The following is a 23,696-nucleotide window of genomic DNA, read 5'->3' as shown; positions in this document are numbered from 1 at the left end:
ACTAAGAAAATATAATACTACATCAATGATACAATTTAATAGTTACTTAAGTTGTAACTTATTAGTTACTAGACAAATTATTTACATAAAATATTGTATCAGACTCTAATCAAAGAAACAGTATGCAGAAATTGTGGAGAAGGCAATTAACTAAGAAAAAATAAAATCTCAGGAGATGGTCATTTATTCAGAAAAAGTAATCAAATTTCAAAGAATGCCAGGAGAAGCAACAAAAGATGCTAGTCTTACATTGCAAGAAGAAATCAGTAGAGCAGTAATTGAATGCCTTGATCTTTTTCATCAATAATTGGGCACGTGTTCTAAAGCAATAGATCAAATAAGGTCAATGTTTGTTATCATTAAGCCATTTTCTCTGATTTTAGCAGATGAAGAAAAACTTCTGAAGTTTTTACCATATATAATACAAATGTATGATGAATTTTCTGAAGATATTTTAGTGGAAAATTTTCAACAAAGAGATATTTGAAAGCTACTATAATTGTTTCTAAAGAAACAAAGACGTAGATGGTACTAAAGTTTTTGGAGTTTGTTGTTAAAGGACATTTTTGTAAATCTCTGCTCACTTATCATTGTGATAGTCTTTTTCTAATTACTTGTATATCTGTTGGTCATGTAAAAGAAGCTTTAGAAATTAAAAGCTTAAAAAATGTTCTCTAATCAACTCTCTGCAAAGATAACTGAACAGCTCTGACTATACTGTCTAGTAAACATTAATATATAAAGTGGATTAATTTCAGTGAAGTCACTGCAAAGCTTAAGGCTTAAAAACAGAAAATTTGACTGCATTATTTGTAGACAATAGACCAATTTATCCCAATAAACCAATATGTAGATATAAATGTTTCCTTTTAAAAAAAACACTAATATAATTTTAAAAATTAACCTCTTGCTTTTTTATACTATAGAATTTATTTTATTTATATTTTTCTTATTTGTTTTTTACTGGAATGATTATAATACTCAGTTTAATAGGAGAATACTTTCACTTTTTACATTTCTCTTCTGGTTATTCATTTTATTTTATGATTATTACTAAAAAATAATTGTGTCATGTAAAAAAGGTAGGGTTTTTAAAAAATGATTTTCACTTAATCTGGTCATCTCACTGGCTGGTCATTCAAGATGCCTTCTTCACTCCCATGTCTGGCACCTCACCAAGGATGACTATGACAGCTGGGGCTGGCAGGGCATCACTCTCCACATTGCTGCTTCCTGTGACTAACTTCCAGGTAGGTCAAAGGAGAGAATTTAACAGGGAGAACCAGCAAGGCAGCCTCCAAGGTGGTACTTGGACCATACAGGCAGGGGCTGGCAGTGGGAGCTGGAACCATAGAAGAGATATAGCCATGCTGCTGAACATGCTACCCAAAGCAGAGAGAAGGGAAGAAACACCCTGACTTCTCCCTTCCTCTCACCTTCCAGTCTCTCACCAGTGCCTCCCGTTGGCTGAACCTAACTGTAGCCAAGTAGGTAAAGGAACCTGGGATATGTAGTTTGTAGGGTTTACCCTCACTCCCCCCCAAGATACAGAGCAGAGCAGAGGAAGATCATGAAATGGAATGCATAATAATAGATAATGACTGTCATATAACATCAAAGTAATCCGTTCAGCCCTGACTAAAGGGGTCAGTCAGGTCAAGAGATGCAAATATGGCTATTAGAATTAAGGGAGATCATGGGATTGGCTAAAACATTTAAAAGGGCTACTTATACTATTATTTTTTAAAAACATAGTATATTATAATATGCAATATCTTATTGTTTAGGTTCAAAGAGGAAATTTTTAAATATTTAAAATTTATTTATATGTATAGACTATCTCTGGAAGAGTAACACTAATGTTCCGGGGGAGGAGTTGAGACTTACTTTTCAGTGTATGACTTTTTAACTTAAATTTAAAAAAAACTATGTGCATGTTTCACTTTTTAAAAGATATTATATATATATCAAAATTTCATATATATACCTTTCTTGTCTAGTAAGAGTAGGTTCTTTTTTGGTCATACAATATGACTCGTTTTATTTTTTAATCCAGTGTTCACATTGTTTTGAGATATTTAAGCATGGTTGAAAAGAGATGGCTTAGAACTGCTTAAGAAATTGGCGTACAATGTAAAATGTTCAGTACAGAAAAAGTGAATGTAATTCAGTTGTATATAATATTGTGTAGACACTAAGGCTTAGGCTTTGTGAAAGGTAAAGAAAAGGAAAGAAGAAATGAGACAAGATACAATACCATCATCTGTTTCTTGACCTGTTGACCTGTTGACCTGGTGATTACATGTGTATGTTCACTTTATAAGAATTCATTGACCAATGTATACCTTTGTGTACCCTAGACACAAAAAATGCTATGCCAAAGTCTTTTTTTTGTTGTTGTTTTTACATGAATGGTACTATTTCCACTCTCTATTCACATATAGTTGTTTTTAAGAAGATAGGCAGCGATAAGCAATGGGTAGGATGCAGGGTGGGGGTGGGGGAACAAAGGAGTTTCATTTTGAGTTGGCCAAAGCTGTTCTTATCCAGATGATCAATTTCAGAAAGTTGAAGAATTTTAGAGCTAAGAGAAATCTTTCATCTTTTTTTTTTTTTAATCTGACCTTTTCCTCTTACTACACAGACATACACTAACATACAAAACAAAACCAACACTAGACTAAAGATGCTTTTTATAGAGAATTAGCTTCTTGTATGCTTGGAACCTTGATGATTTTTAATGCAGTGATAGTAGTTAGCACTGATAGTAGTTAATGCATATAACTTATGCATGTAACTACTGGCAACTAGAAGAAGGGTTAAAGAACCTTAAGAATACTCATCTGTAAGTCTGATATATGACCTTACAGGTCTTTAAGAAGACCCTCTCCCCCTCCTTTACTTAGACATGGTAGAAACAAATCCATTCCAGATCAGTTTCCAAAACTAAATGTATTGTGAAAATAATTTAATAGCTGACATCTAAAGTAACAAAGTTTGGATATTCTTTCTCATGTTCAATTCTATCTTCTTCTGGACTATTCAGGGAAGTAATAGGGCAATGAGTAACACCAACCACAATTTACCACATTTAGTTAGTGAACTTCAGGTTTTCTAAGAAAGACGTCTTGCCATTCTTATCTCTACCCTAACGGTTAAACATTTAGAAATAAAATGTTTAAAATTGCTTGGCCTTTATATGCAATACTTATTATCGAAAGCACTAAAACGAAAACCAGTTAAGACAAGCATTGAAACACAGGTATCCTGACTTCTGAGCATAGCTTATAGCCAATTAGCATCATGCCAAGAACTAGGAGCTCTGCAAACTGGAGAAACCAAGAGGCAAAAGCATCTATGGGATCTTAGCGCATGGCCTTCAGGTTTTAAAAAAATATTCATTGAGGGATTCTTATTCTTGGCACTCCATTCTCACTTATAGTGCATTTTATTTTTTTAAATGTAAATTATGTTATTACTATTATTATTAATAAAATACTATTAGAAATAGATAATATATGCAACGACTTAAAATTTAGAAGACATAAAGTATAGATGGTGAAAAGTTAGTCTCTCTCCTATACCTCTCCTAAGTCTACCCAGAGACAACCAATGTTGTCATTTCTTCTGTATCCTTCTTAAGATATTCTATGTAATCATCTCTCTAAACATATGAATAGATATATATATTTGCACACATATACACATATTTTTAAGCAAATGAAAGCATACCAAGCATAATGTTCTTTGCCTAACATTTAAAAATTAATAGTGTATCTTGGAGATTATTCTATATCACCCTTTTAAATGATTGCTTAGTATCCTGTACTTAATTTGACCAAGCCCTATTATTTGCCATTTTCTAGTAAAAATAAGGCTAAACTCAACATCTTCATGTATATGTTATTTCTCACAGTGAGTATATCTGAAGGATAAATTCCTACAACTGGAATTGCAGGGTTAAAGCATATGTACATTTTTGACAGATATGCAAAATTGTTCCCCTTAGAGGTTGTGTCAAATTTTACTTCTGCGACTAACACATGAGAGGGCTTATTTTTTCACACCCTATCCAAAGCAGTGAGTTATCACCAGTGTTCGTGGTATATTATTGAAGTTTCAATTTGTTTTTTTTCCTTTTGTGTGAGATTGAATATCTATTCATATATTTAATGACCATTTATATTTCTTTTCTGTAAACTATTATGTTCCTATATTTTTCCCATGTAAAAATTGGATTATTGGTCTTTTTCTTACAGACTTCAGGAGTTAAGAAATTTTTAACTATAGGTTAAACTGATTTTGTGTAGGTTAGAATACAAACCAGTTGATTATAACTTCTTTTTTCTTTTAATATTTTTTTGTTTTTCAATTACAGTTGACATATAATTTATATTAGTTTCAGATGAACAACATAGTGATTAAATACCTTTATAAACTATCAAGTGATCACCCCTATAAATCTAGTATGCATCTGACTCCATATAAAGTTATTACAATATTGTCTATATTCCTCAAATGCTATACTTTGCATCCCCATGACTATTTTGTAACTGCCAATTGTACTTCTTAATACTTTCTCCTTTTTCACCCTCCCATCTTGCAACCATCAAAATTTTCTATCTATGAGTTTGTTTCTACTTTGTTTATTTTGTTCTTTAGATTCCACATATAAGTGAAATCATACGGCATTTGTATTTCTCTGACTTATTCCACTCAACACAATATCCTTTGGATTCATCCATGTTGTTGATAATGGCAAGATTTCATTCTTTTTATGGCTGAGTAATATTCCATTGCATATATGCACTACCTCTCTTTATCCATTCATCCATTGATGGACACCCAGGTTGCCTCCATATCTTGGCTATTGTAAATAATACTGCAATGAACATATTGATTCACATGTCCCTTCGAAGCAGTGTTTTGGATTTTTTCAGATAAACACCCAGAAGTGTGATTACTAGGTCTTTCTTTGTAGCTTGTTATAGCCTTTGTTTGAAAGTCTATTTTGTCTGGTATAAGTATTGCTACCCCAGCTTTTTGTTTGTTTGTTTCTATTTTCATGAAATATCTTTTTCCATCCTTTTACTTTCAGTCTCTGTGTGTCTTTTAATCTGAAGTGAGTCTCTTGCAGGCAACATATGTAAGGGGCTTTTTTACTTATCCATTCAGCCACCCTATGTCTTTTGATTAGACTATTTAATCCATTTACATTTAAAGTAATTGTTGATAGATATGTAACTATTGCCATTTTATTCATATTTTTTATCTTCTTCTCCTTCTTCTTAAAGGAATCCCTTTAACATTTCTTGTAATCTGGTTTGGTGATGATGAACTTCTTTCGCTTTTTCTTGTCTGGGAAGCTCTTTACCAGTCCTTCGATTCTAAGTGATAGTGTTGGTGGGTAGAGTAATCTTGGTTGTAGATCCTTGCTTTTCATCACTTTGAATATTTCATGCTGATCCCTTCTGGCTTGCAAAGTTTCTGTTGAGGAATCAGCTGACAGTCTTATGGGAGCTCCCTTGTAGGTAACTAACTGCTTTTCTCTTGCTGCTTTTAAGATTATCTTTTTGTCTTTAACCTTTGGCTTTTTAATTATGATGCGTCTTGGTGTGGGCCTCTTTGGGTTCATCTTATTTGGGATTTTTGGACTTCCTGGGCTTATATGTCTTTTCTTCACCAGGTTAGGGAAGCTTTCTGTCATCGTTTCTTCAAATAGGTTTTCAATTTCTTCCTCTCTCTCTTCTCCTTCTGGTACCCCTAGAGTGCTAATGTTGATATGCTTGATGTTGTCCCAGAGGTCCCTTAAACTGTCTTTTTTTTTTTTTTTTTTGGATTCTTTTTTCTCATTGCTGTTCTGATTTGGTATTTTCTACTACCTTATCTTGCAAATTGCTGATTCAATCCTCTGCTTCATTTAATCTACTGTTGATTCCCTCTAATATATTCTTCATTTCATTTATTGTATTCTTCACTTTATATTTTCTATCTCTTCGTTAAAGTCGTCACTGAGATAATTGATCATTCTTATAACTAATGGGCATCTAGAAGATTGCTTGTCTCCATTTTGTTTAGTTTTTTTTTTTTTTTTTGCTGGAGCTTTGTTCTGTTCTTTCATTTGAGTCATGTTTCTTTGTCTCCCCATTTGGGCTTCCTCCCTGTGTTTATTTCTATGTATTATGAAGGCTGCTATATTTCTTGGTCTTAGTTGAATAGCCTTATGTAGCAGGTGTCCTGTGGGGCCCAGTGGCACAATCTCCCTTTTCACCTGAGCTGGGTGTTCCAGGTATGTCCCTTATATGAGTTGTATGTGCCCTCCTGTTGTAGTTGAGCCTTGGTTGCTGTTTGCATGTCAATGGGAGAGATTGACCCTCAGGCTGATTGATTGTGAGGACTGGCCAGTGACTTCAGTGGAGGGTCTGTTGTCCTTTGATTTGACCCCAGGTAGTGCTCTGGCTTGGTCTGAAGTTGGTCACCAGGTATGCCGGCCCAGGGGCCTCCTGGTAGGGGCCCCACTGCAGGCCAAGTTCAGCTGCAGCCTGTGCCTTGCCCAGAGCCACTTTGTATGAGCTACAAAGTGATCTGTAGATAGTTGTCACTTGTCTTGGGCTTGGAGGCACCTGGGAGAGGCTAAGCTGCAAATTGAGGCTAGCTGCTGCTACTGCTTGGTTTGGGGCTGCCTACCAAGAGGTACGGGGCATGTCGAGGCCAGATGTTGATTGTTTGGGGTTTGTGAACCTTTGAGAGCTTTTCAGAAAGTCCACAGCATGAGACAAGACAAGTCTGTTTGTATGGAAAAGCTACTGGAAGCAGTTTGGGTAGGCCTGCAAGGTGAGTGGGTCGGGGTCTCAGGGAATCACTGGGATGGGGCAAACAGTGTTAGCCATTTTGACAGAGACTCAGATATGGTGCCTGCATCTATGTGCTGAGTTGAAGAGGGCTCTTCAAAAGAATGATGGCTTCTGCTAGTACCTACCTCTCTCTGAGAGAAAGCTGCCCCTCCAGCTCCTGCCTGGAAGTCAGACAATTTGGTTCCTCCCTATATGTCCCTGGCACCTTTCAAGCTGCTGCCCTAGCTCTGGAGCTCAGAGTGAGTGAGTCCATCAGCAAGTAAGTTTATGTGTGGGCCCTTTAAGAGGAATGCCAGAGACTCTCACTGCTCTCCATCTCATTCAGCCACAATTTCCACTGATTTTCACAGCCAGAAATTATAGGAACCTCTCTTCCTAGCACTAGAATTTGGGACTGGGGAACCTAGGGTGAGGCTTGGACTCTTTGCTCCTTGGGGTACCTCCACAGCCAAGATATCCCTCCTGATTTTTAACCACCACATGTGGGTGTGGGACCAGCCTGTTCTGAGTCTCTGCACCTCCTACCAATCTCGAGGTGGCTTCTTCTGTATATCTTTAGTTAGAGAATTTCTGTTCAGCTAGACTTAAGGTGATTCTCAAAGATGGTTGTTCTGTAGTTTAGGTGTAATTTTGATGTGGTCACAAGAGGAGGCAAGCACAGCATCTACCTACTCTGCCATCTTGATAGGAAGAGCCAACTATGAAAAATATATCTTTTCTATGTAAGAAATATATATTCCAAGTCCAAGCACCCCTTCTACCAAACAATTAACTTTTATATCCATTTGTGAATTGGAAGCTGCCTTTATTTCAGTCCTAATTTTTGCATCTTCTAACTCAGCAGTCCCCAACCTTTTGGGTACCAGGGACTGATGCTCCTATGAGAATCTAATGCCTGATGATCTGAGATGGAGCTGAGGCGATGATGATAGCGCTGGGGAGCAGATGCAAACACAGATGAAACTTCACTCGCCCACCCACCACTCAACTCCTGCTATGTGGCCTTGTTCCTAACAGGCCACGTACCAGCACCCCAGGGGTTGGAGACCCCTGTTTTAATTGATTGAGATTGTTTTTACTGATATGATTACGTATTGGAAAAACCCTTAAAAAATCAGTGATTAAACAACTCAAACAAAATAATTCAGTATTTGGCAGAATATAAATTACCATACAGAAATCAGTAGCCTTCATGTCCACAAATAACCTTTTGAAAGACAGAATGGTAGAGAAGGCCCCCATTTCAATAACGACAGAAAAGATAAAATACTTAGGAATAAATTTAAGAAGAAAGGTGCAAAACTGATAGGAGGCAAATTTTAAAACACTTCTGAAAGACATAAAAGTAGACTGTAATAAGTGAAAGTTAACCTTCATTTTTAGATAGGACAACAACTTAATATCATAAAGATTTCAGTTGTCCCTAAATTAATTTATTAGTTTAATGCAATTCCCATAAAAATATCAATAAATTTTTAATGGAACTGGACACGTTGATATTAAAGTTCACATGAAAAAATGAACATGGAGAAATATCTAAGAAAACATTAAGAATTAAAAACTATAAGAAGTCACTATCCCTATCATACATTAAAATGTGTGTATATATGTGTGTGTGTGTATTTATGTGTGTGTGTATGTGTACACATACATCTAGTTTCTACCTTTGTCTGGTGAGAGATCCTAGAAGCAATGACAGCCCAGTAGCAATAGCAATGAGCACACATATCGCACAAATCTAGGTTTCTAGATGCCATCCTCCATTAAAAGGAATCAGTTCCTTAGAGAAATGGCTGACTCTAGAATTGGGGAAGGAAAAGTACAAGTAAACCTAGAATATCTTGTTGTACCAAAAAGTAAGGAAATGTTCAAAGATTAAAGAGGACATGCTAAAAGGATACAAGAGCCAGACTGAAGAGGCTCTCATTGCCCAAATCAGAGGAAATTTGAGCACTGAAATAATTATAGCAAAGTATTATAGTATATTGATTAAAACAAAAATCCATGAGTTCACAGTGACATAAATAAATGAGGGAGAAGGGAAAGCTCTTCTTTACAGTAGAAAGGCAACTAATAAATTTAGAAGGGTAATGAAATTAGAAAATTACCATTCAGAGATTACTCAAAAAACTAAAAATATATATACCATATGATCCAGCAATTCCACTTTTGGGCATTTATCTGAAGAAAATGAGAAAACTAATTCAAAAGATATATGTACCCCTGTGTTCATTGCAGCATTATTTATAATAGCCAATATATGGAAGCGACCTAGGTGTCCATTAATAGATGAGTGGATAAATATGTTATACACACACAAATACACACATATAATGGAATATTACACAGCTATAAAAAAGAATGAATCTTGCTATTTGTGACAACGTGCAAGGATCTAGAAGGTATTATGCTAAATGAAATAAGTCAAGCAGAGAAAGACAAATACTGCATGGTTTCACTTATATGTGGAATCTAAAACAACAAACAAACAAAACAAAAACAGAATCATAGAAATAGAGACCAAAAGGACAGTTATCAGAAGGGAGGGCGTGAGGGGATGGGTAAAAAGGGGAAGGGGTACAGTCAATACTATTGTGAGAAGTTTGCGTGGTTACAGATGATTACTAGAATTAGTAGGGTGATTACATCGTAGGTATAAAAATGTTGAATCACTATATTATACACCTGCAACTAATATAACCAATATTATATACCAACTATACTTAAATTTAAAAAAAGTGTTTTAAAAAGAAAATCACCATTTGACAATCATCTCAATAATTTATTGAAACAAGAAGCATCAGTGGGTGCTAAAACTAATAGGCAAAAGTTTTAGGAATTACAGAATATACACATATTCTCAAAGTACCTCCCCATAAAATACTAACGACGAGGGGGAAATAGTAACTTTACAGTGGAAAAATGGTCACCTTAGCAAAGTGTTCAAATAATAGAGCAAATCAACATCACGTACCTCTTAATATGTAGCATCAAGGATACATCACTTTTGTAATATTTCTGCACAAACTAATAACCTGAGTCTAATCATTAGGAAACATCAGAGAAACTCCAATTGAGAGATTTTACAATAACTAGCCTATATTGCACATTATAGGTGTTCAGTACATAGATGAAAAATAGAATTTATTCCTTTTAATTAACTCATTTGCACATTTCTAGAGCACTATTAGCATAAACTTTTATTTGAAAATGCGAGACATGAGAAGGCTCAGTGCAAATTTAGCTAGTTTTAGGAGCAGCTCTGGTCAAGTTCTAATTGTTCCAGCAGATTAGTGGCCATTTTGGGGGCAATTTGATTTTTATCAGGAAGAGTAGAGACGAACAGTTATGGGAGAAAAGGACATGCAAGGGCCATAGTTGAAAATTCTCAGTTCTTCAAGGTTCCTTACAGGATCTTTAAATGAAAATTTCAAGCCTCAACACGAGAATCAAACAGCTCTTCAAAATTCTTTTTAATGTAAAGCTACATTTAAAATTTTTTCCTGCTAAATTTCACTGATTTCACTAGAGAGGAAAAGTGATTGTAACATAATCTACTTCTGAAAAGAAAAAAAATTATACGTAAGAGAGAACTATTACATGTCTGAAAGGATAGTTTTCAAAAGAATAAAATCATGACCCTCATACAGATATAAAAATGAATATATGTTAAAGATTTTATTTAACTCATTATTGAAGAAACTGGTCCGGTGTTAAAACCAGTTCAAAGGATAGTCCAAAGAACAGATCAGGAATATTAAAGTAAATGTGCAAGTGGAAGCAATTTTTTTTTTTTTTTTGGTAGGGAATGGTAGTGGGTCGCTCAGCATAGGTATAAACAGGAATTAGTTTCCGTTGCTCTCAGTTATCTACAAGTTATATTATAAAGTTATAAAATAACTCCCATGCAATCAGACTCAGAACACTTGAGAAGATGTGGTGCATAATCTTTCCCCTACAACTGTTAAGTTTTTATCTATCTCCAGACAGATAGTAGGCAGGTCTCTGTTGGCAGTGGGAATTACTGGTCATAAAGCTAACTTCCCAATTCAATGAGCATGTGGTTAAGGGAATTTTTCCTTCCATCCACAGACGATTCCAGGCAAATTAGATACTATACTTCTTTGGTTCACTTGATTGTTGGGGAGCCAGCTCTGAAGGAGCTGTATCTGGACAAGCTAATGAGCTACTCAGTGGCCACACAGCATTCCAAACTCCCAAGCAGCCTAAGTAAACCTGCACTTTCAAAAGGGCACCGCGCAGTTGGAGTGTGTATTTGGCCCCCTTTTTGCTGGTAGGAAGTGGCTTCACAGGTGTACACTACTCGTAAATGAGTCTGAAACACCATCTAGGCTTTGCCTCTTCATTGTCCTCTCACCGGCAGGAGGCTGGACTCTTGCTAGAAATGATTCTCCCACTATCTTTAAAACATTGATAGCTCAGGATCTGCAGTCAGAACTGGGTTTGGGTTAGGCTCTACCAACTACAAGCTTGTTTGTTCTGAGTGGGGAAAGGGGGCAATAATTATAATTCCCAGCTGCCAGGGTGGTTACGAGATTTAAAGAGGGTTGTGAAAATGCTTTATAAACTGTAACGAGTTATTTAAAACAAAAACAAAAAAAACCCCTCCACTTTTAGGATGCCACGATGCAAAGTTTGCCGCTGCAAAGGTTAGAAATTTTAGTCCCTATCAAGCATCAACGGGGTTTCCACGGAGCCGGGCGGCAGGAGCCCCACGAGCTCTCTCCGCTGACTCCTCCTCCGCCTCATCGGCCGGGCCCGGGTCAGACGCCGCGGGGGCTCCCGCGCCGGCATCTCCAGTCCGTAGGCCTCTGAGAGTGAGGTCTCGTGCCGGGGCGGGGCAGGCCCTGGCCGCCCAGTTCCTGATTCTATAATCGGTGCCGGGGGCTGGTGGCGCCACAGGCGCGGGGACCGCGGAGAGCAAAGGATGGGCCCACGCCGCGCGACGAGCCTGCCTCGCAGCCCCAGCCCACGGCGGCCGCTCCTCTCCACCGTCCTCCCGCCGCCGCCGCTGCTGCTGCTGCTGCTGCTGCTGCTGCTGCTGCCGCCGCCCCTGAGCTCGGGCGCCGGGACCCGCCGGCCGCCGCACCTCGTCTTCGTGCTGGCGGACGACCTCGGTTGGAACGACGTGGGCTTCCACGGCTCCAACATCCGCACGCCGCACCTGGACGCGCTGGCGGCCAGCGGGGTGCTCCTAGACAACTACTACACGCAGCCCCTGTGCACGCCATCGCGGAGCCAGCTGCTCACCGGCCGCTTCCAGGTACGCAGCGCCCCCGGCGGCCCGCGCCCCCGGCGACCCGCGTCTGGCTCCGCCCCCGCCTCGGGCCGCCCTCTCTCTCCCGCCGCACCGCTCGCGTCCGGCCCGACCAGTCCTGAGAGCCCTTTGGAAGCGGGCCAGGAGGCCGGGGCAGGCTGGGGTCAGCTCCCCGAACCGGGTCGGAGCGAGGCGTCTTCTGGTCCTGGCAGTGTCCGCACCTCCCCGGCCTACAGCCCGCCGCAGCCTCTGCGCATGCCCGGCTCGAGGGCGACCCGCATCCCCCAACGCCCCACCTCTCAGGGTGGCTTTTTTTTCTTTCATTTTCTGAAGGTCGGGGTGAAAGGGTTTCTGGGAACTGCTAGGTTCTGGGCCTTGCGAGCAGATAGGCCAAAGGGTCGAAACGGACTCTGCGGAGCGGTCCTGAAGTGGGAGGATAGAGAAGGAGCTGGTCGGGTACCTGCCTAGTAGAGCAGTGAGGGGTGGGAAGCTGGGAAAGCTGGGGGGAGAGTTGAAATGCAAGAGTGCTCGCAGTTAGGGCGACTCTGGTCCCCTGTGCACCCAGCAATCGTGGATGGGTTAGGACTGTCTGACGAAAAATTAATTTTTCTACCTTTCAGCAGCCCCGGTTGATTTTTCTTGGGCTGCTGACATTCCCTTCAGATTTAACCTATATTCAACACCTCTGAGCATCTTATTATCTCTCTCAAAGGGTCTCTCTAAAAACTTCGCTGTAGTTAATAAAGTATACTTGTAGAGAGTGTGTATATGTTAGATAACTGACAGTATCAAGAACATTTGTACAATGCTTTACTGTTTTTAAAGTTAAATCTTGAAACAACCCGTGAGGTAGCAGTTATTTTTAATCCCCTTTTACAAACGAGGAAACAAACCTGTAGAAATTTGTTGACATATTAAGAATTACACAGCTAGAAAGCGTGCCTTTTCTGCAACTACTAGCTATTTGAATAAGATCGACATTTTTGTGAGATCATGGTGTGATTATGACCGTAGTAAATACAATAAACAAGTACTGTGTGAGAACAAATGCATTCCACCGTATATATGCACTGTCTGTTCAACAAGCTATTTTGGGCCCTGACTGTGCGAGTCGTGGGGAATATGCTTGAACTTTGCTCTCTCAAATCTGTGTTCATGTGTCCTTTCAGATCAACTCTAGCCTCGTGTTGTCCTGAATGGAGGATTCATTGCAATAAAGATTTCCACAGTAGTCTGAAGACCTTTAAAAACATAAAAGATAGAGTTAGAAACAAAAAGGATACTCTGAGAAATAGCCGTAGCCAAGGTTTGCAATGGCGATGAAGGGTGGTTCCCTTCACCATTAGCTCTAAGTACTTTCCACAGTTCTAACTTCGGCTGCTAAGTATGATCAGGAATATCTACTCTGATGCAGATCTTACCCTGGATGCTTTGTACATATAAAGGGGCATTCGAGTAAAGGAGAGAAAGGAAGGAAGAGAAGTTCTGCTCAAAGTGTTTCTGCATTTGCTCTTAAGCAAGAGAATTGAACTCTAATTGCAGAAGAATGGGAGGGCCATTCATTTCTCTAACTTCCTCCCTTCCAACAGACTTGAACAGGAAAGCAAACAGCACACTTCAAAAACTTGTTCATATGATTGGTTGATTTTATTCCCTAATATCTTCTCTGACCAGTCACCAGCATTCCGTCCTGGGAAAAACAAACAACCAAACAAACATACCTTGATTATGGAGGTTAAGAAGTGAAGGAAGGGTAGAAGCTGGAGATTCCAAACACAGTTTAGAGACCGCTCAACATAACAAGCCAGCCTCCTCAAACATTTTGTTTGACTTTTCTCCACTCTTTTATTCTGTTAGAGTTCATCATACCCAATTTGAAATTACCTTGAGTTAGCAAGCATTCTCTTTTAAAGAAAATATTTCTCAAAGGGTTAAGAAGTCTCATTGCCCTCAGATTCTATATACTGGTACCATTATGAGCACTTTACATTCTCACAGCAACCTGATGAAGTGGATATTACCGTTATCATCCCTATTTGATAATAAGGAAGCCAAGGCCGAAGAGGTTAAGAAACTTGCTCAAGGTCACAGGGCCAGTAGTGGTGGACTAGAATTTGAAACAAGCAGTGTGGTACATAACCACTACACTGCATTGTCTACTAAAAATTATTAAAAATATCATCGCAAGAACAGCTTCAGGTTTACTGAATGATCTCTATGGACATTTAGGTAGTTCCTAAATATCACAATTAAAACAACCCATCACATTTCAGGTTAGGAACTGGCTATGTTAAATATAAAATGAAAATAGGGAGAGAGGTTTTATTTCTGAAACAAGTCATGTGTTGTACATAATTTTAGACAATAAGATGAGGAAATTTATTTTAAAATTAGGTACTTGAAAGAACTACTTAATAACCATATCTGTGATTCTTTAATATTTTGAGCCCTTCCTTCCCATAATCATCTAACTTTAGATTAGAGATTAGAGAAGTATAAAATGATAAGTAAGCCTAGACTGACTTATTGAACTTTGTATTCCTAAGAAGTTCTGAGTTTTAGTTTTTTTAGCTTGTTAAAGCATTTAGTGAAGAGGACCAGTTAGAAATTATGAGATGTGGGTTTTAGTCTTTGCTGTGTCAGTCTTCAGACTCTGACCTTGCTGGACATTATTTTCCACATCTGGAAAATATGGTAATTAGAGCTATAAGGCTCTATAGCTCTAAATTTCTTTGACACTAAGACTCCGGTTCATTAGAGCAAATATCTGGCTTGGTGAATCCAGTCTATCACTAACCCCATCTACTGGCAGAAAAATTAACATTGCCCAGCACTATGTGCCTTACGGGTGCAGTAGCTTCTCGTTTTGCTGCTAGACACTTGTTCAAACAAGAACATGAATTCATCCTTTTCTGTTGAGACATTTAATTGTTCGGAATCCTCACAGATGAGCCTTTTTAAACCTGCATGCTTTGCTGAAAAAGCGCACGAGTTTAGGAAAGAGGGAGAAGGGAGACTGATCAGCAAATAAGGTAAGATGTTACTGGTAAATTTAGAATTCGGGTCTCCGTACACTTAGATAGTGTTCTTCCCATAGCCTTACATGACTCGTTCATTCATTATTTTAAAAATATTTTAAATCTATATTATATATATATATTTTTGGAATAGAAAATACATTCACATGATTTAAAACCTCAAAAGTCACGAAAGGGTTTACAGTGAAAATCTTTTCATACATACACATACACACACACATTTTCTTCCTTAGATATCCAGTTCCCCATCTTTGCAGGCAAACAATGCTGTCTGAAATACATATATCCTTCCAAAAGCATTTTATGCATGTACAAGAAAATACATATGTAGATATTCCTCTTCTCTTTATATGAATGGTAGCATACTCTTCACACTGCTTTGCACCTTGATTTTTTTTACTTAACGTTTGAAATAATTCCATATTGTTACGTAAAGAGCATCCTCAGTTTTTATGTCTATATAATATTTTGTCAAATGGGTATATCATAATTTATTTAACCAGTTACATAATGGTGTACATGCAGGTTTTTCCAGCCTTTTGATATATCAAAGGATGCTGATGTCAATACCTTGTAAATATGTCATTTTGACATGTTTGAATGTATCTAATAGGATAAATCTTTTAAAAAGGAATTTTCTGGTTTTAATACATTTGTAATTTTGATAAGTATTGCAAAACTGCAGTTCAGTAGTTTGTATCAGTCTACATTCCTACCAACAACATATAATATTTGCTTATTTTTCAATATTCTTTTTAAAAGTTATATTTCACATACCATAGAATTCACCATTTTAAGTGTTTAATCCATTGGTTTTTCATGTAGCCACAAGGTTGTGCAACCATCACCACTATCTAATTCCAGAACATTTCCAGCACCCCAAAAACAAACCCCATAGCCATTAGCAGTCACTCCACAGCCCCTGACAACCGCTATTCTACTTTCTCTCTTTTTGGATTTGTCTATTCTGGATATTTCATATAAATGGAATCATACAAAAGATGTCCTTTTATCCATATTGTGGCCTGTGTCATTCCTTTTTATGGCCAAGTAATATTCCATAGAATGGATATACAAACATGTTATTTTCCCATTCATCAGTTGGTAGACATTGGATCATTCTACTTCTAGGTAATTATGAATGAGGCTGCTGTGAACATCCAGGTACAAATTTTATATGAACTTTTTTTTAGTACTCTCAAGTATATATCTAGGAGTGGAATGCTAGATCGTATAGCAGCTGTATGTTTAATACTTTTTTTCTTAATTTTTTAAAAAAAATTTCACCTCTCATAGTTGGATTTCTTTCTGTCACCATGTATTTGACCCCTTTTACCCTATCTACCTCCCTCCTCCCCCTCTTCCCCCCATCCTCTGGTAACCACTAATCTATTGTCCATGTCCATAAGTCTCTGTTTGTCCTGTTTGTTGCTTTTAGGTTTATATCGCACATATAAGTGATATCATGTGGTTTTTAACTTTTTCTGTCTGGCTTATTTTGCTTATTTTGCTTATTTTGTTCATGAGAGATATAAGATAGCATGATTATCTCGAGGTCCATCTATGTTGTTACAAATGGCAATGTTTCATCTCTTCCTATGGCTGAGTAATATTCCATTGTATATATGTACTACAGCTTCTTTAGCCAGTCATTTATTGTAGGACACTTCAGTTGCTTCCATGTCCTGGCCACCGTGAATAATGTTGCTATGAACATCAGTGTATGAGGGTTCCTTTTTCTCTGCACCCTCTCCAACATTTGTTATTACTTGTCCTGTTGATTATAGCTATTCTAACAGGTGTGAGATGGTACCTCATCGTGGTTTTGATTTGCATTTCTCTAATAGCTAGCAATGACGAGCATCTTTTCATATGTTTGTTGGCCATTTGTATGTCTTCTTGGGATAAATGTATGTTTAGGTCTTCTGCCCATTTTTTAATTGGATTGTTTGTTTTTTTGTTGTTATTGAGTTGTACGAGTTCTTTGTATATTTTGGATATTGCGTTGCTTGCAAATATATTTTCCCATTTGGATGGTTGTCTCTTTACCTTTTTGATGGTTTCTTTTGCTGTGCAGAAGCTTTTTAGTTTGTTGTAGTCCCATTCATTTATTTTTGCTTTTACTCCCCTAGCCTTTGAGGTCAAATTCATAAAATCCTCTTTAAGTCCAAGGTCCTGAGTTTAGTTCCTATGTTTTCTTCTATGCAATTTATCGTTTCAAGTCTTATATTCAAGCCCTTGATCTATTTGGAGTTAATTTTGGTGTGTGGTGATAGACAACAGTCTAGTTTCATTCTTTTGCAGGTGGCTTTCCAGTTTTCCCAGCATCATTTATTGAGGAGGCTTTCCCTTCGCCACTGTATGTTTTTGGCTTTTTTGTCAAAAATTAGGTTTATTCCTAGGTATTTTATTGTTTTGTTGCAATTGCAAAAGGAATTATTTTTTCCACTTCTTTTTTTGACATTTTATTATTAGAGTGGGAATGCTATGGATTTTTAATGTTGATTTTGTATCCAGAAAGTTTACTGTATTTGCTTATTGTTTCTAGTAGTGTTCTTGTGGAGTCTTCAGGGTGTTCTATGTAAAGAATCATGTCATCTGCAAATAGTGACAGTTTGACTTCTTCATTTCCTATTTGGATGCCTTTTATATCTTTCTCTTGTCTGATTGCACTCCCTATCAATGTTAAATTGAATAACAGTGGCGATAGTGGACAGCCTTGCCTTGTTCCTGATCTTAGAGGGAAAGTTTTTAATTTTTCACCATTAAGTATAATATTGTCTGAAGGTTTGTCATATATGATCATTTTTATGTTAAGAGACTTTTCTTCTATACCAATTTTGTTAAGTGTTTTGATCATAAATGGATGCTGTATCTTGTTAAAGGCTTTTTCTGCATCTATTGATAGGATCATATGATTCTTATTTTTTAATTTGTTTATTTGATGTATCACATTAATCAATTTGCATATATTGAACCATCCCTGTGCCCCTGGAATGAAGCCCACTTGATTGTGGTGTATAATCTTTTTAATATGTTGCTGTATTCGGTTCACTAGTATTTTATTTAGGATTTTTGCATCTGTGTTCATGAGAGATATTGGTCTGTAATTTTCTTTTTTGGTATTATCTTTACTAGGTGTTGGTATCAGGGTAATATAGGCCTCATAAAATGATTTGGGAAGTATTGCCTCCTCTTCGATTTTTTGGAAGAGTTTGAGGAGAATAGGTATTAAATCTTCTTTGAATGTTTGGTAGAATTCACTGGTGAAGCCATCTGGTCCTGGACTTTTACTTTTTGGTAGGTTTTAGTGATTGTTTCCATCACCATACTGCTGATCAGTCTATTTAGATTTTCCATTCTTTTTGATTCAGTCTCAGGAGGTTGTATCTTTCTAAGTACTTGTCCATTTCTTCTAGGTGGTTAAATTTGGTGTTACATACTTTTTCATAATATTCTTGTATGATCTTTTGTATTTCTGCGGTGTCTGTCGTAATTTCTCCTCTTTCATCCCTGATTTTGTTTATTTGTGTCTTTTTTTTTTTTTTTAGTGAGTCTAGCTAGGGGGTTGTCGATTTTATTAACCTTTTCAAAGAACCAGCTCTTCATTGCATTTATTTTTTTTATTTTTTTATTTTTTGCTTTTAATTTCATTTATTTCTGGTCTAATTTTGATTCTTTCTTTCTGGTGATTTTAGGCTTCATTTGTTCTTCTTTTTCTAATTTTTTAGGATGAAGCAATAGGTTGCTTATTTGGGCTCGTTCTTGTTTTTGGAGATAGGCCTGTAATGCTAGGAAGTTTCCTTTTATGACTGCTTTTGCCATGTCCCAAAAGTTTTGATATGTTGTACTGTCATTATCATCATTTCTATGTATCTCTTGATCTTTTTTATTTTTTCTCTGACCCAGTCATTCTGCAGTAGCATATTGTTTAATATCCATGTATTGTTCTTCCTTTTTTCCTTTTACAGTTGATCTCCAGTTTCAAAGAGAATATGGTTGGTATGATATCAATCCTCTTATATTTGTTGAGGCTATCTATGTGTCTCAGTATGTGGTTAGTCCTTGAAAATGTTCCATGTGCACTAGAGAAGAATGTATGAGCAGCTGTTTAGGGATGAAAGGCTCTGTAAATGTCAATTGTGTCCAGTTGGTCTAATGTGTCATTTAAAGATGTTATCCTTATTGATTTTCTGTTTTGGTGATCTGTCCATATCTGACAGTGGGGTATTTTGGTCCCCTTCTATGATAGTGTTTTGGTCTGTTTCTCCCTTTAGTTCTGTTAGTAATTGCTTTACATATGTCGGGGCTTCTTGATTGGGAGCATAGATATTAGTAAACCTTATGTCTTCTTGGTGCATGATTCCCTTTATCATTATAAAGTGTCCCTCAGTATCTTTCTTTACCTTTTTTATTTTGAAGTCTATTTAGTCTGATACTATTTAGTCTATTTAGTACTGCTACTCCCGTTTTTCTTTGAATTCTATGCACTTGAAATATAATTTTCCACCCTTTTACTTTTAGTCTATATTTGTCTTTGGAACTGAGATGTGTCTCCTGGAGGCAGCATATGGTTGGGTTTTGTTTTTTTATGCAATCTGCAACTCTATGCCTTTTTATTGGTGAGTTCAGTCTATTTACGTTTAAGGTGATTATTGAAATATGAAGTTTTTCTATAGCCATTTTATCTTTTGCTTTCTGGTAGCTCGGTGTTTCCATTGCTTCCTTGTCCTTGTGTTTCTTTCTTTCTTTTTTTGGTTGCGTTTTGTGGATTTTCCCTCTGGTCCTTCATGTTTTATGGTATATACTTCAGTTCTGAATCTTTGGCATATGGTTACCATTGTGAATATGTAGAGGATAGATAGCTTTATATATATATTGTAGTCCATTTTCTTCTGTGTGTGCCTTATCTCCTTTCCCCTTTGAGAATTTGGATCTTTGAATCCTCCCCTTTTCAGTCATTGTTGTCTCAATTTGTCCCTGTGTATGCTGAATGTTCATTACTATCTTGCTCTAACCAATCTCTTCTTATTTATAATGCCCTGTTCTTAGTAAGGGTTGCATTCCTCTGCTTTTATCTGCCTGCTGGTTGCTTTACTCATAGTTATGTATTTTTTTGTCATTTTATTTTAGGTGAGCTGATGCATTTCAGTATTTCCTGTAATGCAGGCCTTGTAATGGAGAATTCCCTCAATTTTTGTATGTCTAGAAAGGTCTTTATTTCTTCTTCATATCTAAAGGAGAGCTTTGCTGGATACATTATCCTTGGCTGGTAGTTCCTTTCATTTAATAGTTTAATATTTGATTCCACTCCTTTCTGGCTTGTAAGGTTTGTGCTGAGAAGTCTGATGATAGTCTCATGGGTTTTCCTCTATAGGTTACCGTCTTCTTTTCCCTGGCTGCCCTGAGAATTCTTTGTTATTGATTTTTGATAATTTTAATACAATGTGTCTTGGAGAAGGCCTTTTTGGGTTGAGATAATTGGGTGTTTTGTTGACTTCTCGAATTCCAAGCTCCAGCTCATTCCTTAAATTTGGGAAATTCTTGTCAACTATTTGTCTGAAAATGCTTTCTTATCTCCGTTCCTTTTCCTCCCCTTATGCCTTAATGGGCATAAGAATGCCCATTATTCTTATGTTTCCTCTCCTGATGGTATCAGCTAGTTCTTGTATTTCTCTTTCATTATTTTTCATTCTTTGGTTTCCGTTGTTTTCCTTCTGATTTATTTCTAGATTTCTGTCTTTGATATCACTGATCCTTTCTTCCATTTGGTTGACTCTATTTCCCAAGCTCGCTATTTCATTTTTCATCTCTTTCAGTGTGTACTTCATCTTCTATTTGGTTCTTTTTAAGAGTTTCATTCTCCTTGTTAAAAAACTCATTCTACTGATCCAGTTGTTTTTTCAGTTCCCGAAATTGTTGATATGAATTATTTTGGATCTCATCGAGTTTTTTTCAGAAATACCATCCTGAATTCTCTGTAATTTAAGTTCCATATTTCTATGTCTTTATGCTTATTTTCTGGAGAATTTTCTCTTTCTTTCTGAGCTGCCTTGTCACTTTGGTTGTTCATGGTGTTTAATGGACTATTTCTCTGCCTGGGCAATAGTGGAAATGTTTTCTGCCTTTTTTCTAGAAAGAAGATTTATTATATAAAGAACTCTCTTTAACCTCTTGCAAAGAAGGCATTTTTTTTTTTTTTTATTTCCAGTAGGTGATGTCTAAGTCTCTTGGATCACTGCTTTATATAAAGTCTTAATAATGACTTGTTTTTTTCTTATATTCAGTCATGCTTGTTTGTTACTCTCAGTATCAGTACCTGTTAGTGTTAGCGACCTTTTTGGTAGCATTTGCTCAGACTCCGCTGGGGCTCCGCAGTGTTCGATCTTGGAGGATATGGGAGGAGGGCCCTCTGGATTGAGGAAAGGGGGCTGCAGCTCAGCCTTGCGTTTTACAGCCGTGGCTGGTAATAATCAACTGTTGTTTCTCTTCCATCCCCTGCTGCTCTGCCATCCCCACTACTCTGCTTTCTGCCCTGATGACTGGGCACTTCCATCGGCCATCCATGGAGAGCTTGTTCAGGAAACCCACCGCACCTTCTCCCCTCTCCTTCCTCCTGCGGGGAGCTCTGGCTGCAAGAGGCAGCTTTTTTGTCTCTCCCAGTCTACCACTCGACTCCTAGGGTTCTGACCTGTGGTAGCTCTTATTCACAGATCCCTCACTCAGATGTGCTTGTGTGCAGGTTGGGTGTTTTTTGTTGGGTTTTAGATGTTCAGCTTATTTCAAGGGGAGAGATCTAGGAACATCTCTCCCTCTGCCATGCTTCTGACCTACACCATTTTATATTGGAACCCAGCAATGTATGTGGATTCATATTTCTCCACAGCTTTGTCAATACTTGTATTTATGTCTTTTTTATTATAACCTGCTCGTTATAACCAGCCTAGTGGGTATGAAGTGATTTTTCATTTCCCTAATGTCTAATGATATTGAGCATCTTTTTATATCTTATTGGTCATTTGTATATTTATTTGGAGAAATCTCTACTCACATCTTCTGCACACTTTTTAACTGGGTTATTTGCCTTTTTATTGTTAAGTTATAAAGAGTTCTCTATATGTTCTGGACACCAAACCCTTTCCAGATATATAATTTGCAAATATTTTCTCCTGTTCTGTCTTGATGATGTCATTTTATATACAAAAGTTTTAAATTTCATTGTATTCCAATTTATTTACTTTTCTTTGATTGTGCTTTGGTGTCACATCTAAGAAATCAGGATTACAAAGGTAAACAAGGTTATGTAATCCAAGGTTATGAAGATTTACCTCTGTGTTTTCTTATAAGAATATTAAGTTTTAGCTCTTATATTTGGGTCTTTGATCCATTTTTAGTTAATTTTTGTATATTTTTGAGGTCCATGGATACATGTGGATGTCCAGTTGTTTGAGGACCATTTGTTGAAAAGACTGTTCTTTTCCGCATTTAATGGTCTTTGCACCCTTGTCAAAAGTCAATTGACCATCGATATATGGCTTTATTTCTGAACTCACAATTTTATTCCATTGATCTATATGTTTATTTTTCTGTCAGTACCACACTGTCTTGATTATTGTCATTTTGTAGTAGGTTTCAGAATCAGAAAGCGAGTCCTCCAATTTTGTTCTTTTTCAAGATTGTTTTGGCTATCTATGGGCCTTTTGCATTTCCATATGAATTTTGGGATCAACTTGTCCATTTCTTTAAAAAAGAAAAAGGCAGTTGGAATTTTGATAGGGGTTACCCTGATCTATAAATCCATTTAGGGAGTGTTACTACCTTATCAATCAAAGTCTTCCAGCCTATGAGTATAGAGATGTCTTTCTCCTTATTTAGGTTTTTTAATTTCTTTTAACAATGTTGTATAGTTTTCAGCACACAAGTCTTGTACTTCTTTGGTTATATTTATTTCTAAATTTTTATTCTTTTTGATACTGTTGTAAATGGAATTGCTTTCTTGATTTCATTTTTGATTATTCATCGTTAATGTATAGAAATGCAACTGACATTTGTATATTGATCTGTATTCTGCAACCTTGCTGAACTTATTAGTCCTAATTGTCTCTGTTTCTGTGTGTCTGTATGATCTTTATGATTTTCAATATACAAGATTTTATCATCTGCAAATAGAAATAGTTTCACTTCTTCCTTTCCATTTCAGCTGTCTTTCATTTAATTTCCTTTCCTAATTGCCCTGACTAGAACCTCCAGTACAGTGTCGGATAGAAGTGGCAAGATTGGACATCTTTTTCTTACTCCTGATCATACAGTCTATCATCATTAAACGTAATGCAGTCATTAATTCTTTTATTCAACAAGTATTTATTGAGCAACTATTTATGCCAGACATTGTGCTATATACTCTGGGGATCTCCTGGTGCTTTTAGACTGGTGGGGGTGTGAGGCTATGGGAAGGAGTGATCAAGGTGGGGAGTGAAATGACACATAAACAAACGAGTAGGAAAGGTGAATTTAAATGGTGTGGCC

At 37.2% G+C, this 23,696-nt stretch overlaps 1 protein-coding gene across 1 annotated transcript in view; it reads left to right on the top strand.

Moving 5' to 3' along the window:
• The first annotated feature begins 11,464 nt into the window (after positions 1–11,464).
• ARSB (arylsulfatase B) overlaps positions 11,465–23,696 on the top strand; it is a 150,980-nt gene continuing 138,748 nt past the window's right edge. Inside the window, exon 1 of the mRNA XM_011377272.2 lies at positions 11,465–12,138. Coding sequence (XP_011375574.1) covers positions 11,803–12,138 — 336 coding nt within the window. The 5' untranslated portion in view covers positions 11,465–11,802. The remainder of the gene's footprint in view (positions 12,139–23,696) is intronic.

The sequence above is a fragment of the Pteropus vampyrus genome, unplaced genomic scaffold, assembly GCF_000151845.1.
Source record: "Pteropus vampyrus isolate Shadow unplaced genomic scaffold, Pvam_2.0 Scaffold11, whole genome shotgun sequence".
NCBI classification, from domain to species: domain Eukaryota; kingdom Metazoa; phylum Chordata; class Mammalia; order Chiroptera; family Pteropodidae; genus Pteropus; species Pteropus vampyrus.
The sequence above is the reverse complement of the archived record's forward strand: the minus strand, read 5'-3'. Positions and strand labels throughout refer to the sequence as shown.